The 14,329-nt window shown below is 43.0% G+C and overlaps 2 protein-coding genes across 2 annotated transcripts; one reads left to right on the top strand and one right to left on the bottom strand.

Annotated features, from left to right (window-relative positions):
• Positions 1-6,447: 6,447 nt before the first annotated feature.
• Positions 6,448-8,843, top strand: LOC104448160. Its single transcript, XM_010061945.3, is given in 3 exon segments — positions 6,448-7,068; positions 7,249-7,442; positions 7,444-8,843. Coding segments are annotated over 2 exon segments (1,320 nt in total). The 5' UTR covers positions 6,448-7,068; positions 7,249-7,268; the 3' UTR covers positions 8,590-8,843.
• Positions 8,844-9,036: 193 nt separating this feature from the next.
• Positions 9,037-14,256, bottom strand: LOC104448161 (protein TORNADO 1). Its single transcript, XM_010061949.3, has 3 exons — positions 12,403-14,256; positions 11,037-12,280; positions 9,037-10,626 (listed from the first exon to the last, which is right to left on the bottom strand). The coding sequence occupies exons 1-3, from the start codon at positions 13,904-13,906 to the stop codon at positions 9,241-9,243; spliced, it is 4,134 nt and encodes a 1,377-aa protein (XP_010060251.2). The 5' UTR covers positions 13,907-14,256; the 3' UTR covers positions 9,037-9,240.
• Positions 14,257-14,329: the final 73 nt, after the last annotated feature.

The raw sequence follows: 14,329 nt of genomic DNA, 5'->3' as shown, positions 1-14,329 counted from the left end.
TCTCACCTAATGCATCTCCTGTGAGTTAATTTCAATTTCACATATATATCCCAAAATGCTCTCCCTCTGTTCAATGCATGATTAGGTGTGTTCCTAGCCTCTTCGCCTTTCTAGAAACCTACTAGGGGCTGCTTTTAGTTTGGGCCCTAAGGCCTTGACGAACACTCTTCACAAACTCATAAGTTTCCACGTGGTTCGTTTCCAAACCACATGCCTACCAAAGGAGTCTTACTCTTTGTGAGACCACTGAGGGTACGTTTAATAACTATTTTATTTCCCGGAATAATTTCCACTCAAATATGATTCTCTTTGATTTTATTCCTAGAAATAATTTATGAGCATTTGAAGGTGTTTGATAACCACCAAAATTTTATTCTCAAAATAAAAATGCGTTTGGTATGACTCTTAATTTTTTTTTATTTCTTTTGATTTTTTTAATACTTCTATTATATTTTTCTTTTTTTTTTCTTTTTTTTCTTTTCATTTTCTCTTCTTTTCCTCCTTTTTGTGGTTGGCCGCTGGCCACCATCGACGGTGACAGCGACAACTGGTGACTCGTTCAGGGAAGAAGAAAAGAAAAGAAGAGAGAAGCAAAAGATAAGGAAAAAAAAAAAAAAAAAAAAGAAAAATAGGCTTGGGCTTAATTTTGGAATTGTTCTAAAAACAAAGAAGCAACTTTTTTTTAAGTTCTTGATTATGTTTCAAATTTATTCTAGAGAACAATAAACGGATTTTGTTTTCAAGAACAAAAACTTTACTAAACGGATTTTTATTCCAAATCCGTTTTAAGAACAAAATAATAGAATCAATTACTATTTAACCAATTGCCAAACGCATCCTAAATTAACTCATTCAAGATATTATTCGTCTTGGCTCATGCAATATTGAGCCCCATGGTTTTACCTTTGTCATGGAGGTGAGCACTTTCACAAGAGGTCACTTGGGTAGTGCTCTTACTTGAGTATACCTAACATTGGAGTTCTATTGTTAAATGATGTTGTTACGTCAAAAGACATCCCTTGTGAAAAAAATCCAATTTCACACATATATCTTGGGAATGCTTTCCCATTGTTCGGTATGCAATTTAGTTCATTCCCATTCCGTTCACCATCTTAAGGCACATTAGGAGCTGCTCTTTGTCGAGACCTTGGGGTGGGATAAGCCCGGATTTGATAATAACTTTTTTAAGGAAAGAAAGAACTTAACAAAAAGAGAAGATATTATAAGCATCTACGTCAAATGGATGCCTCCGCCTCTCCGATTCATTGTCAACCCTCTTCTTCTACTTCTTCTCCCATCTTTGCATCTCGCCGTTTCAATGGTGGCCACTGCAGAGGTGGCCACAATTCCTAGATCTAGGGCTTTTCCACGGCCTTTAATTAATTGAATTTTCTATTTTTAATTTTATAATATAATTGAATATCATATTTATTTTTTATCCTTATCCCGAAGTGCGCCAAACACTTGATAGAATTAGATATGTCCGCCTTTATTATCCAAGGGATTTAATATCATACTTTATCCTATCCTATCCTGATTATTATCCCAACTCTATGCCTGGTGAACACTCCCTGCCTTGATCAAACTAGGTTGTCACATGTAGCGTAGTGGTCATGTTGTCTTATTGTAGTCAAATGACAAACATTCGTTAGGCTGAGATAGAGGTCACGTCCGCTATCTTGTTTTGGATCTAATAGAACTATAAGAGGCTCTATTAAGGGCATCTCATCCAATGGCCATAATAAATTCACAGTCCAAAATCAACTAATACAATGCGAAATTATAAAATATATATTTGTATATATATTTATGATTGAACTTTACTTAGAATATCTACGTCATGTTGGAATCAGAGCTTGGTTTCAGTGATGGATTGTGTTCAATGTAGTTCATATATATATGCGTGTGTATTCATGGTTGAACTTTACTTGGAAATGTACCCACGTCATGTTGGAACCAGAGATTGGTTTTAGTGATGGATTGTGTTAAATGTAGTTCACACCTTTGCTGCCCAAAAGATAAAGTTACATGGCTCAGCTAAAGTGCGTATAGACAGTGCCTCCTCATGAACCAAGAAGGGGACTCAACATGGGCAAAGGACCTGTTGGAGCTTCATTTGGGCCAACGTCCTTGACTAAGCGTGTTCACATTTGAAATGGGCTTGCCCCATATTCTAGAAGGGCAGGCGCGACAGCGCCAGCGCCGACCAGAAAAAAAGGGAGCCTCTCTCGGATTTCGAGAAAAAAAAGTCGACAATTAACTTTTTGTCATTTGAACGAAGAGCACCTAACTTGGCACATCACTGTAACAGCGACAACCTAAACAAAGAAAAAACAGATACTTTTCCACAGTGGATTGCACGCAGAAAGTCAAGCAAATCGCTTAAAAAACCACGCAAAATCACGGGCATCATTTGATCTTCTAGTAGGCTCCTAATGCGAAAACCCTCGCTAGTCAAGCCATGTTGGACAGAGTCCAAGATGAGGCCACTTGCGAGTGACCCTTTTATCTTACAACGCAAGACCATTGACATGCCCTCCTTCTAGAGAGCAATCTCTGCAGACTAATCTAATGTCTGCCAAAATGATTCTTTTTTCCTAGCAAGGGAACCAGGGTGATCTGTAATTTGTTTGTTACTACATTTTTAATGTCCCTTTAGTGGGAAGAATGTGATGTTTTGTGGGTGAGACGTATTAAATGTCAAAGATATCCGTTGAATTGATTTTTGTTTAAGGAAAAAGAGAGGGTTTTCCATGCTTTAGACATCTTGTCCTATGCACTTTTTATCGCCTATCGATGTTTTCTTAAATTGATTTCGATAAGAGTCCGAATTTGCCAACCCTCTTTATCAAGCCGCCCAATACAAAGGAGGAATAGTTGCACCAAACCACTCCCTTTATCTCTACCAATTATTACATGGTCATATTAGTCTCGTCATGGCCTAACGATACCTTAAAAAGAGCAAATAGTAAACTTTGAACAAAACAAGTCTCTTTCAACCAAAAAAAAATATAACGGGTCTCTTGATAGAGTTCTTTTTTATTTGGCTAATCATTCCTTGTTGAGAGCATCGAAGCCGGCAACGGCAAATGAACCAATGAGACTCAGTAACAACATCTCATCTCATGCATAGTCTTCAATGCGTCAATTGCGGCAAATGTAGCTCACGTTAGGAAAAGCGATACCTTGTTAAAGTAGCGATAAGAATTTCGCCAACGGCGTCTCTTCCATCACATGTTCTTTTATGTTTTCCGATGGTTTATTTTTTATTTTATTTTTTATGAAAAAGAAAAAGGTTGGAAAAGGGTTAAAAGCGGGGGAGAGCACGAGTCCCATCAATCCCTTTCAATCACCAAAAAGTCAAGAACAGGGTAAATAAATAATAAAAGAGAAAAAACGGACCAAACAAGGAAAAAAAGGCCCCATCGTTTCTTGCTCTATCATGGGAATCCAGGCCCTTGAGCCAAATGTCCCCCTTGAGAAATGAGAAAGGGCAAAAAAATCATGACTACTTGCTCATAGGGCGGCCCCCCATCCTGCCACCTCCCCCCTCAAAAGTCTAAATTGGATGGATTCTAAAGTTTTCAAAGCGCAATTAAAGAGGCCGAAAGATCGATCCAACCCCCCCTTCTCCTCCCACATGAATTGAATTTCGAAGAGAGCACAGGCACAAGCACAAGATGGGGGGCGTTAGAGAAGGACCCACCATTTGATTAGGCACTAATTTTGCCTCCGGAATTGAACGCTTTTTTTGAAGTTTGAATCATGGAGCGACAGCGCCTTGTGGAGTAAAGGAAGAGGACAAATAAATTAGATGGGGAAAAAGGCACTCATTAGACCCCATCGGAAAAGGGAAGTGCTTTTCAAATCTCTAGTGGGGTTTGTTTTGCTAACTAAAGTAAGGGATTTCTCATGTGTCGTGCCCGCCTGAATGGGTCGTTTGATTGATCCAGCATATATGCAATTTCACTGTCCCTTTTCCTTGAAGCATGATTGTAGAGAGAGAGAGAGAAACAGAGAGGGAAGGAGATAGTGCCACGAATGTGAGGTTGGGAACCACACAGACGTTTTGTCCTTGGAAACCTTATAATACATGACCGTGCTCTCATCATTCGAACCTGTTGCTCCTCTCTCTCTCTCTCTGATTGCGGTGCTGGACATTTGCAGCAGTGATAAAGAAATAATTCCCCTGCATCCGCCATGTTATGCTTTCTGCATACCCGCTGGTACGATCGCTCGCTTGATGTAAGACCCTCCACAGTTTCCCTCTTACAATAAAGCTGAGACGTCTACATCCACCCAATAGTGAGTGGCGGCATGATTGGTGAAATGTTAGGTGCTTGGCCCATGTCAGGGCATTCCGGCGTCGGACGTAATGTTGGTCGTTCGTCTTGTGTGGGTTTTTTGTATCCTGGTCGCTCCAGAGCAGGTGAACTTTAGTTCCAAGCGAACTTTCATGGAGTTTGTATGGTGAGAAGAGAACTAGGGCATCAAGGATGTTCGGACTCGTGAGATGATGCAGTTGCAGGTGGACAGTCCCCCTACTGCATCGGATCCATCGAAAGCCAGACGGAGGAGTTGTCAAATCTAGAAAGACAGCGGTTTACTTGGGCAGTCCCACGGGGGGTAACGGTCAAAATGTGGGACGTCCATGATCGAGAAGCGTAGGTCGCATGTTTTGCCTTTTTTTTTTTTCTAAGATGATACACGATGTTGCTCGGTCATGATGGTGATAATTGGTAGGCCACGTCCCGAGTTTGAAGTACCCACCAAAAATTGGTTCGAATTTTCAAAGTCGGCATGAATTTAAATGCCCTCGGACAAAGATCGGAAGTCTCGAAAATATCCGACAAATGATACATTAGCTAAATAAGCCAAAATTTTCAAGGGGAACAAAAAAAAAGATAAGCAAAAGGAGTTGCGGTTCTTATCAATGTCATGTTATTATCTTGTGAAGAGTCATACTATTCAATTTAATTTACACACAACATTGATGAAACGTACTTATTTTGTGACACACTTGTTTAGCTGTGCATTGCACTTTTTTATTTGGGGGTCTTGCACATTTACTTATCTATATTTTTGTCAACGTTATTCAATCTAGTTCATGTTTACGTGTATAACACGACACCTTTAGATAAATTTGATTTTATCTTGTAGTGAGGTAAGTAATGAACTCGATGCATGACTTTTTCTTCTTGACGAGATTTATCAATCATTTTTCTTTTTATAGGTGTGGTAAGGTCGTATCTCAAATAGATTTTCATTTTTAACGACCGTGCAATCCTACGTCAATTACATAATTATTATCAGTAGTATTCATAATCTGACTTATAATTAATAAGGTGGTTTGCAAACAATTACTTTTTCTATGAAAGATTAGACACGCTGTGTTTTGCTAGAGGCGCAAACGTTTCTATCAACTTGGGCAGAAAACATTTCTTGAAAACTTGTCAAGGCGGTTCAAATCCTGGCGATGCCACTAATGAACTAGGGGCGATCGGTTCCCCACTCCATTTTTTGGAATCAAGGACCGGACCGGACTGGACCGGTCACTCAGTGATCAGTCCAGTCCTTACTCATGGAATTGATCACTTTGCAAAAAATTAAAAATATTAACAAATACTATAGTTATTACTATTTTTTAAAAAGCTAAAAATATGCTTTTTTTTTAAAAAAAGAGTCCGTCTGATAAAGTCCCGTTCCTCTTTGGAGCAGAAAGTTGGATCGATCCCTTTGGGAAACCGGATCAAATCGGCCAGTTCGATTCGATCTGATCTGGATGGTTCCTGATTTGGATGGCCTCACCGTGTATGATCAACATCGAATGACCCGGCCTGAATCACGAGTCATGGCGAAACGAGACAGCCGAGTCGGAACAGTGAGTCGACCCGGGGGCGAAATCTCTGTCCCCACCTCCAGCCACGGACGCCCCACTCATCTCGCACCCCATTTGTCCCCCTCCGGAACCGACCCCGGCGGACTCGCGAGGTCACACTGCCCGTCCAATAAATCCGCTCAATATCATTTCTTTAACCCAAGATTTTGATTAAATTTAGTCAATCATTAACTATTTATATATATATTTTTTTAACTCTTTTGTCTGTTGGTATTTCTATATAAATTAATATATGTACTACTGCCCACTACTGTCCACACGTACTCGAAGCCTCCCGACAATATTCAACCTCCTTGGCCGTCTCAATTCTTCCTTCAACAGCAGCGACAGTGTCGTTTACTTGCGGGAAGGGGAGGTCGTACGTAAGATAGTTCACTGGGTTTGGTTCAGAGGAAGCTCGACCCTCGATTCAAGAACTGGGTCTGGACGGATCTTGGGGATTAGTTGGGGACTTCGGAGCTCGAGGCAAGTGGAGATTTTTTTTTTTTTTACCCATTTCGGTTCTTGCTCTGGAAACTGTTCTGTTGCTCCTTTTTTTTTTTTTTTTTTTAATGTTTTCGAGTGAGTTCGCGTTGGTCTGATAGGATTTCCGGCAGAATTTGGGTGGGTCTGTCTGCGCGCTGTTCCGGGACAAAATCTTGCGTGTGCAGTGCTTTTGATTGGCTTTCCCCTGTTTTACCACTTCGGATTCTTTCTTGATTGTGCTGTGGGGGTCGATAAAGTCGGTTGCTTTATCGGTTTCTGTTCCTGCCTCTGTGTACCTTTGGATGCTTTAGAGTCGGGGGGTTTTTGGGTTCGCTCTAAATAATTGAGGGTAGGGCTTGTACTGCATCCGAATTGCGATTGTCCGTGGACTTAGGGTTTAGTGGAATTCTTGGTTTCACCGATCCCGAGGATGTAGTAGCTGCGTGAACTCTTTTGTCTTCTAGCTTCGGGTCGTGCTTATTTCAGCTCGGAGACCGTTTCGGTCAGAGGGTTGAACTTGATTGCGGGGTTGGTGCTTGGTTTGGAGTTTCTGGGATTTGGGGCCAGTTACAGGGCAAGTCTTAAGTGCGCTGATTTCAAGTTTGATTTTTTTGTTTTGTTTGCTTCTTTTGCCAGAGCAACGGTTCTAGCTTTCGGTCTCAAGTTTCTTTCTTCAAGTCAGCGTTGAAGTAGTTCTTCGTCAGGTAATCTTGTGCTTGTCCCATTAGAGCTCATCGCAATTCGTCTCTGTTTTCTGCTTGATTTCTGGGCTTTTGACCTCTTTGAGTTAAGTCCGCTAGTGCAAGTGGTGGGTTATGTTTTGAGTCAGGAATTATTGGTACGGTTGCCTGATGTTTGGCGTTTATTTCGTGCTTGGCCTGCAGGTTTCGTTGCTCGGTCTAGGATGGACTCGCCTCAGTCTGTTGTTTCGGCATATAAGAGTTCTGTTGTTGAGGTCGAGAAACAGCAGCCGGACTTCTTTGTCCTGAACTCTGGCTGTTTCACCAAGGGCATTGATGCCAACAGGAAGGAAGCTGCTGGTGGTAACTTGGAGAGCTTCGTCGGCTCCCTCGAGGTGTTTCGTGCATCGGGCGAGGGACATCCATAACATCTGCATATACCACAAGCAAGATGTTTATGCTAAGGTTTGCTTGACCAGCGATCCTGAGCTTGCTGTGTCTACCAAAACCATTAATGGCGGTGGCCAAAATCCAGTCTTCAACGATAATCTTCGGCTCAATGTACGGACACTGGAGTGTTCCCTCAAGTGTGAAATTTGGATGCTGAGCAGGGTGAAGAATTATCTGGAGGATCAGTTGCTGGGTTTTGCTCTGGTGCCATTGTCCGAAGTCATCCTCAAGAATGGCCAGTTGGATAAGGAGTTCTCTCTCTCTTCAACTGATCTCTTTCATTCCCCTGCAGGGTTCGTTCATTTGTCACTCTCTTATACTGGGGCTTCACCTGAAGTGATGGCTATTCCGGCTCCACCCACTGTTTTGTCCACTGAGGCACCTGTCCAAGAATCACAAGTAGCCGAATCGGACCCATGTGAGCTCGATAAGATCGAGTTTCCAGACCCAAATATTGTCAATGAGAATCAAATGATGGTTTCCGAGTACTTTGGCATCTCATGTGACAGCCTGGACTCTCAGAACTCTGAGAGCTTGGTTGTTTCAGATGAGAATGAGCTGAGTTCAGAATTGGGTGTTCATGCAGTAGAAAGCATCTCAACAGCTACGGTTCAGTCGGTCCTGCATCCAGTCCGTGATTCGCCCCCAAGCAGTGTCTCAACTAATGGGGTATCTTCTCCTTCAGTTCCTGCGAGCTCCCAGTCCTCAGATGCCCCAGTAGCTTCAAAGTATCCAAGTCAGGAAGAAAATTCGAAGCCTTCAAAAGAGCAGCATGTTTCAACCCCAAAAGATCAGAGCGTGCACAGCGATGATCGTGACAGTGCTTCCTCCGTTGGTGGATCGAGCGATTCTTCAGCAAAACCTCTTGTCACAGTAAACATGGAACCGGAGCAGAAAGTGGTGCAGCAGGATTTTGTGGACATGTACATGAAAAGCATGCAGCAGTTTACTGAGTCCTTGGCTAAGATGAAGCTTCCTATGGACATTGAGAGTGAGGAAAACAGCCCAGCAAGTTCGACGACTCCTGATCAGAACCTGCCGTCATCTAAGAGCAATGGTTCCCGCGTGTTCTATGGGAGTAGAGCCTTCTTCTGAGCTATTGTTCCAGTAAAAGCTGAGATGGAGTGACACAGGTGACAGACTTTAGAGTGAGGACTGATGCTGATAGTGAACTGGAATAACTCATGATTTAGTGTGGCATTTCCCTTTGTATGTCAAGATGATTTAGGATGGAGATCATGACATGTACTTTTTTAGCAAACTACTTTGATGTTGTCAACGATGTCCATGTATAAGAATCTTTTCTTGTTAACTTTCCTGTCTACTTCCACTAGCTAATTATCACCAAACTTCTCTCCCTGTTGACTTTATCCAAAAACGGGTGTGATCAAGAGACATGTTGCTTCTTCATCATAGTGTCAAAGGGGATATTGTGTTGAAAGCATCATGATATTCATCATGATAATGTGTGAGTCTAATCATCCACAATAAGTGGGTCGCTGTATCTGTGGGGCACTCATCTCTCTTGCCATCGAATTGCAGTTAACAGAGAAATTTCAGATCACTTAATGTTTTAATGGTTCGATTGATCGTCCTAACCGAAAGGCTTTTACAAGTCTGAACTGCACCGATGCGTTAATCTATTATAAATAACATAATCGGGTACTATTAACCTTGTCTTTTATGAGACGAAATACATGAATTACATAGACAAGTACAACGCTCTTTTTGGACGTCTTGGCTTCATCAGATCGGTACTTCCATTATTTCACTTGCTCTGGTGTACATATGCCTCCGACAGACCCACGCAATCTGCCCGTCATCTCTGTATCGGATCCTATACAGTCCAAACTTCTCTGCAATATCTTTACCAGTTGCACACCTGCGTTCCCTCAGGAAATCCACCACCCATTGCTGTGCTGCTCGTAGATCTTGCTGAATGTCCCTCGAACGGTCAGTGGCTCTACTTCTAGATATTGCAGTAGCTCCAAGAGCTCCTGCGGCAACTGCTCCTGCTGCTCCGCACATGAGGGAAGAATCGGCTAGATGAGCGACTTCCCTGCTCAAGTCGGGGATCATCTCTCCCATCCCAGCAGCTAGATGGGCTCCGATCTTAAGTGCAAACGTGATTAATTTCATGAATTTTGTCATGTACGGAGCCAAGCATTGTACTGCCCTGTTATCGATGTGCATCATTTCACATCCCATCTGGTCTTCAACCACATGCATTTCTCTGCGGTATTCACATAGCATGTGTAGCCGAAGTGCTGTCATGCCTGATATCATATTGGTGACCAACCTCCTTGAGTAGTTCTCTGTTCTGACAAAATAGAACATGTTGGGCACTTTCCTTTCTTCGACTAGGACATTATAGTTGACTAGATAGTTTACTTTGTGGTGAAGCTGAAGGAGGAGTCTGTGCTCATAGTATCTGAGCCCTTGGATCTCTTGTTTCAGATCTCTGATTTCCTGCTCAATGATCTTCAGTCTCTGCAGAACTACTTCAACTCCCTTGGCAATACCACCAAATGTCGGCTCAACTCTACAGTCCTGTTCCTCAGTTGTCGATATGGAGCTTTCTGGTCCATCTGGGTTGTTTTCATTTGGAACTTGCAGTTCATTTGCAAGGTTGTAAAGGTCGTGATACCTACGGTGCAGCACCTCACGGAAGTCATCATCTGATAAGAGGTCCCGTGCAAAATCAAAGCCAGCTCCAAGCACAGGTCTTCCAGACTCTGAGACTGGACACCATGTGTGCTGATAATCGTACATGCTCTCTGCAGGAACTGAGAGGAGTGCTTGCTTCAATTGTTGCAGAGAGACAAACTGAAATTTCCGGTATCTAGGAGGTGTTAGACTTCGCACGCATTCTGGACGCATGATGTTTTCGGTCAAGTTGACACCATGGCAGAAGCTTTGTATAGCCGGAATAATGAGCTGCTGTATGAGTCGGAGTGTTTCTGTCAGATTCTTAGTGGAGCATGCCAGCACGTCAATGTAATATCCTAGTTGTCCTCCAAGTTCCACCCTGATATACATGCCATTGATGTTTATGACGATGAGGTACTTCTCAAGACTGTAAGTTGCTCCATGTTGGTTCTTCAGTGCCATAATCTTGTTGTGGAGGTGTACCTGAGTTCACGGAAGCAGAAATTATTATGAGTCTGAAACAAGGAAATAGTTTTGTATGCTTAGTAGTAAGTTCTCTTTCCTTTTTGGCCAGCATGACGTTCTCATTAATGCTTCCTGTATACGTTGATTTTAGTTGTGATTATACGACTGATTCAGGTTCTGGGAAGTTTGGGCTTTTGAGCGGGGTGTGAGCCAATCAAGCATAATTGGGCCTAATCAATTCGATTCATCTCTATCATGTTGATCAGGACCATGGGTGTTTTGAGATCTATATACTAGTAAATAGGTTCTAACCACAACCTACAGTAGTAATGATTTGCTCACATCACCCTCCAAAAACTGTGGTGAAACCTAATTGATGTTTCCCCTGAGACTAGGGAGGGGAAGAGAAGATCAAAGATAAAAGTTACCTGTAAACGGGGGAAGAAGCCTGGCGTAAGAAACATGTGACTTGAATCATCACACTCGAGATGCCGTCCTGCATATAGGCAGTCGGGTGTGCTTAATAGCCACCTCTGTGGCTTTCCTCTGCCTTCTTCAAGGATCGAGGGGATAAGCAGCGGAGAATTTGGATCTGATGGGTCTTGTTCATAACATAGCTCTAATTTCAGCATCATGCTTATAAGGTCACTTGCGTCCAAGTTCTCAAATACTTTTGAACCCATTCCAGGAATGTGGCTCTGTAGGCTTCCTCTGAGAATCTTCTCCAGTTCTTTTCTGCCAATGAAGCCGTTACTGTCTGATGACCCGTGCCTTCTGACTTCTAATCTCACCAGTTGGCCAAGCACTTCACTGCAAAACCACTCACAATCTAATATCAGGAATCCCAAATCATTAAAGTAGATAACTTCGCCTATGTCGTGAAGGCATGAAGCCACAGTACGCCTCCGGGTCTCCACCTTCTCTTTGTTATCATGCCTTGAACGAACTCTTAAACATGGAACCTTAATTTGACACAGCTCACTGAACTCCTTCCACTTCATAGCAGGTCTTCCGTAGTGTTCTGCTCTCCAGTCTGACAGAATTTGCACCATGTCATTGCAGAGCTGGTACACCCTAGGGACTCTTTCAAGGATTGTCTTACTAGTCCTTCGAAGGTGATGGGTCAGGTTACAAACAGATGCAGAGGATCTTGCATCGACTGTGAATACAGTAGGGTAAAAGTCTACATACCCCTGGAACTTATCTCTTACCCTCTGAATTGAGTTCCCTATGTGCTGCACATTTTCAGATGCCTGATTGATTTTGTCATAATGCGTGAGAACTACTGTCACATAGGGCAGCATGCATTGCTGTGCTGCTCTGCCGGAATTGGAAACTATGAATCTAAGCCAGTATTGGATGTCTTCCTCCACCTCTGCTGGTGTCTTTGGTTCTCTGTTGTTTGATTTTCTGAACAAACTCGAGATAATTAGGAAGAACGATGCGCTTCCCTGCCCTGGAAACATGAGGTCATGGAGGGAATAGAACTCGTGCTGACCCGCAAGGTTCCATATGGAAATCTTTGTCTCTTCATCCTTGAAAGTCTTGATCTTCATTCCAGCTGGTCTGACCGCTTGCTCAACTGGATTTACTAGAGTCTTGACCTGATCAATGTAGGGAAGCCGCGAGGAAGAGAAATTTTGTGATATGGAATGACACAGCGTGGTTTTACCTGCCAATTAATTTAATAGAGGCACTTTCCATTACTGAGCATTCACGTAATATAGATGATGCTATTAGATTAAGCTCTCACGACGTCAATGATTCGAGTGCAATTTGGATTTGGAACATTACCTGCACATTCCTGCCCACACAGGAAGACTCTACATGTCCTGGGCATCACAAGTGGCATGTCCTTCATCAAGTCGACTTCTGGTTCAGTCCTCTCGCTCTGGCCCAGTCTTTGGTTTATCCCATTTGTTTTCCCTGAGTTGTGCAGTGGAGTGCCGACTAGATCGATATTCTCGATCCACGGATTGATTTGCAAGGTTTCCATTATTGCCTGCAACACCGGCTCCCCCTTTACACCTTTGCAACCTTTCAATGAGAGGTATCTTAACGTAGCATTTTTTTCTAAGCTTTGAAAGATTTTGATGAAGTCTTCTGGTCTCAAATTCCCGTCGTCATAAATACCAAGATGTGTCAAACTTTCGTTGCTTGTTAGCATCTGCAAAATGGCTGCCAATCCGTCTCTTCCAATTTTGGTTTTTTCACCACCAAAAGCCACGGACTTTAAGGTTATGTTAGCTTGTATCTGAAGAGCAGAGAACCTACTCAATGGACAAAGTAAATGTTCAATAGCAACACCCCCAAACCAATTCCCATCGAGATACAAGCTATGCAATCTCTGGTTTTTGAAGAGTCCAGCCGCAACATAAACAACTCCTTTGTCCTTGAGGCAAGTTTTTGACAAGTTTACCTCTTGAAGAGTCTGGTTCTGCTCCAGGACCCACCGGAACTCTTTCGCCCACCGTGATTTCAGTCGGACCCCGGTCAGGTCAAGTGCTTTGACTGTCAAATTCATACCTAGAGCACATGCAACCCTGCAAGTTCCTGAGAGATCGAGCCGATATATCCGCAACGTGCTGTTCTCAGGCACAAACTCCACCACCTTAGAACTACTTTCTCCTTTACCTCCACTCCAAATGTGAACTTCCATGGTCCTATTTCTTGCCAATACTGCTGAAATCAAGGGTGTCGCTGTTATGGAGTTCGAGTCGAAAATCGTCAGCAGCTTTAGTGTGGAGTTCACTTCGATCATCTTCGAAAGTTCCTCTGCACCTTTTGAGCCAATCGAGTCTTCCCATATTTGCAACCCTTCCAAACTGTCATTGTACTTGAGCACGGACGCTAGAAGCCCCGCTCCTACCGCCCTGAGACCAGATTCGCAGAAATTTATTTCTCTAATCACTTTATTATCCTTCAGAAATTCGGACAACTGCGCCAAACAATCCACACTGAATCTGTTCCTCCGGAACACAACTTCCTTGATGCTCGAGCTATGCTCGATGAGCCCTCCCAAGGCTTTTACTAGCTGCAGTTCCCAACTGACACCACGGAACTCGAGGTTTCTCAAGGATGAGTGAGCATTCTTGGATGTTCCTATAGCTGTAAGGAGGTGGGAGAAGTACTGGAGGTTGTCCTTGCTGATGTTCACATTCAAGGAACTTTCCGTTTCCTGAAAACAACCAGACTTGGGCTGTGAGAGGTCGAAGGAAATGCTGTGCAAAACGAGGCCTTCAGATGCTATCGCTTGTACAACACATTGCAGATCTCCGAGTCCCTCGTCGGACGCCATTGCTATGCTCTCACTACAGAGGAATCGCTTGTCTGCTCAAGAAATCACCCTCTGGTTTCATCAGCCGATCAGTCGAAGGACACTCGTGAGTTCCTGAGGTTGATGGCCGGGTACTGTTTAGTGTGGATCCTGCTTTGCTTTCTGGTTTTGTCCATGAACAAGAAAAGGGTTCACCGAGCCTCTTGCTCGCGTTCTTGCTTCACTCGTGCTACATCCCTTACTTCTCTTTGAAGTTATTCTATTGTGTCAACTGCTGTCGCAAATTCGCAAATCGAAAGGATTCTTTAAATTCCACTTCTTCTCAACCTATACAGTCTCTTGGTTTTGGCTCATTTATGTCCTTTAGATCTCGTAACTGTTTCTGGTCATCCATTCAAATTTCTGAACCAATTGATTGAGTGACTGGTCATCCATTTATATAAT

Source organism: Eucalyptus grandis, chromosome 6 (genome assembly GCF_016545825.1).
Source record: "Eucalyptus grandis isolate ANBG69807.140 chromosome 6, ASM1654582v1, whole genome shotgun sequence".
NCBI lineage: Eukaryota > Viridiplantae > Streptophyta > Magnoliopsida > Myrtales > Myrtaceae > Eucalyptus > Eucalyptus grandis.
This window is presented reverse-complemented; position numbering and strand designations above follow the sequence as displayed.

Bases quoted from the DNA above. Each gene is read 5' to 3' on its own strand.
- LOC104448161 (XM_010061949.3), bottom strand. From the start codon at position 13,906: ATGGCGTCCGACGAGGGACTCGGAGATCTGCAATGTGTTGTACAAGCG. The intron at 12,281-12,402 runs GTAATGTTCCAA...ATTAATTGGCAG, and splicing joins GTGTGGGCAGGAATGTGCAG to GTAAAACCACGCTGTGTCAT. The intron at 10,627-11,036 runs GTAACTTTTATC...CCGTGAACTCAG, and splicing joins GCTTCTTCCCCCGTTTACAG to GTACACCTCCACAACAAGAT.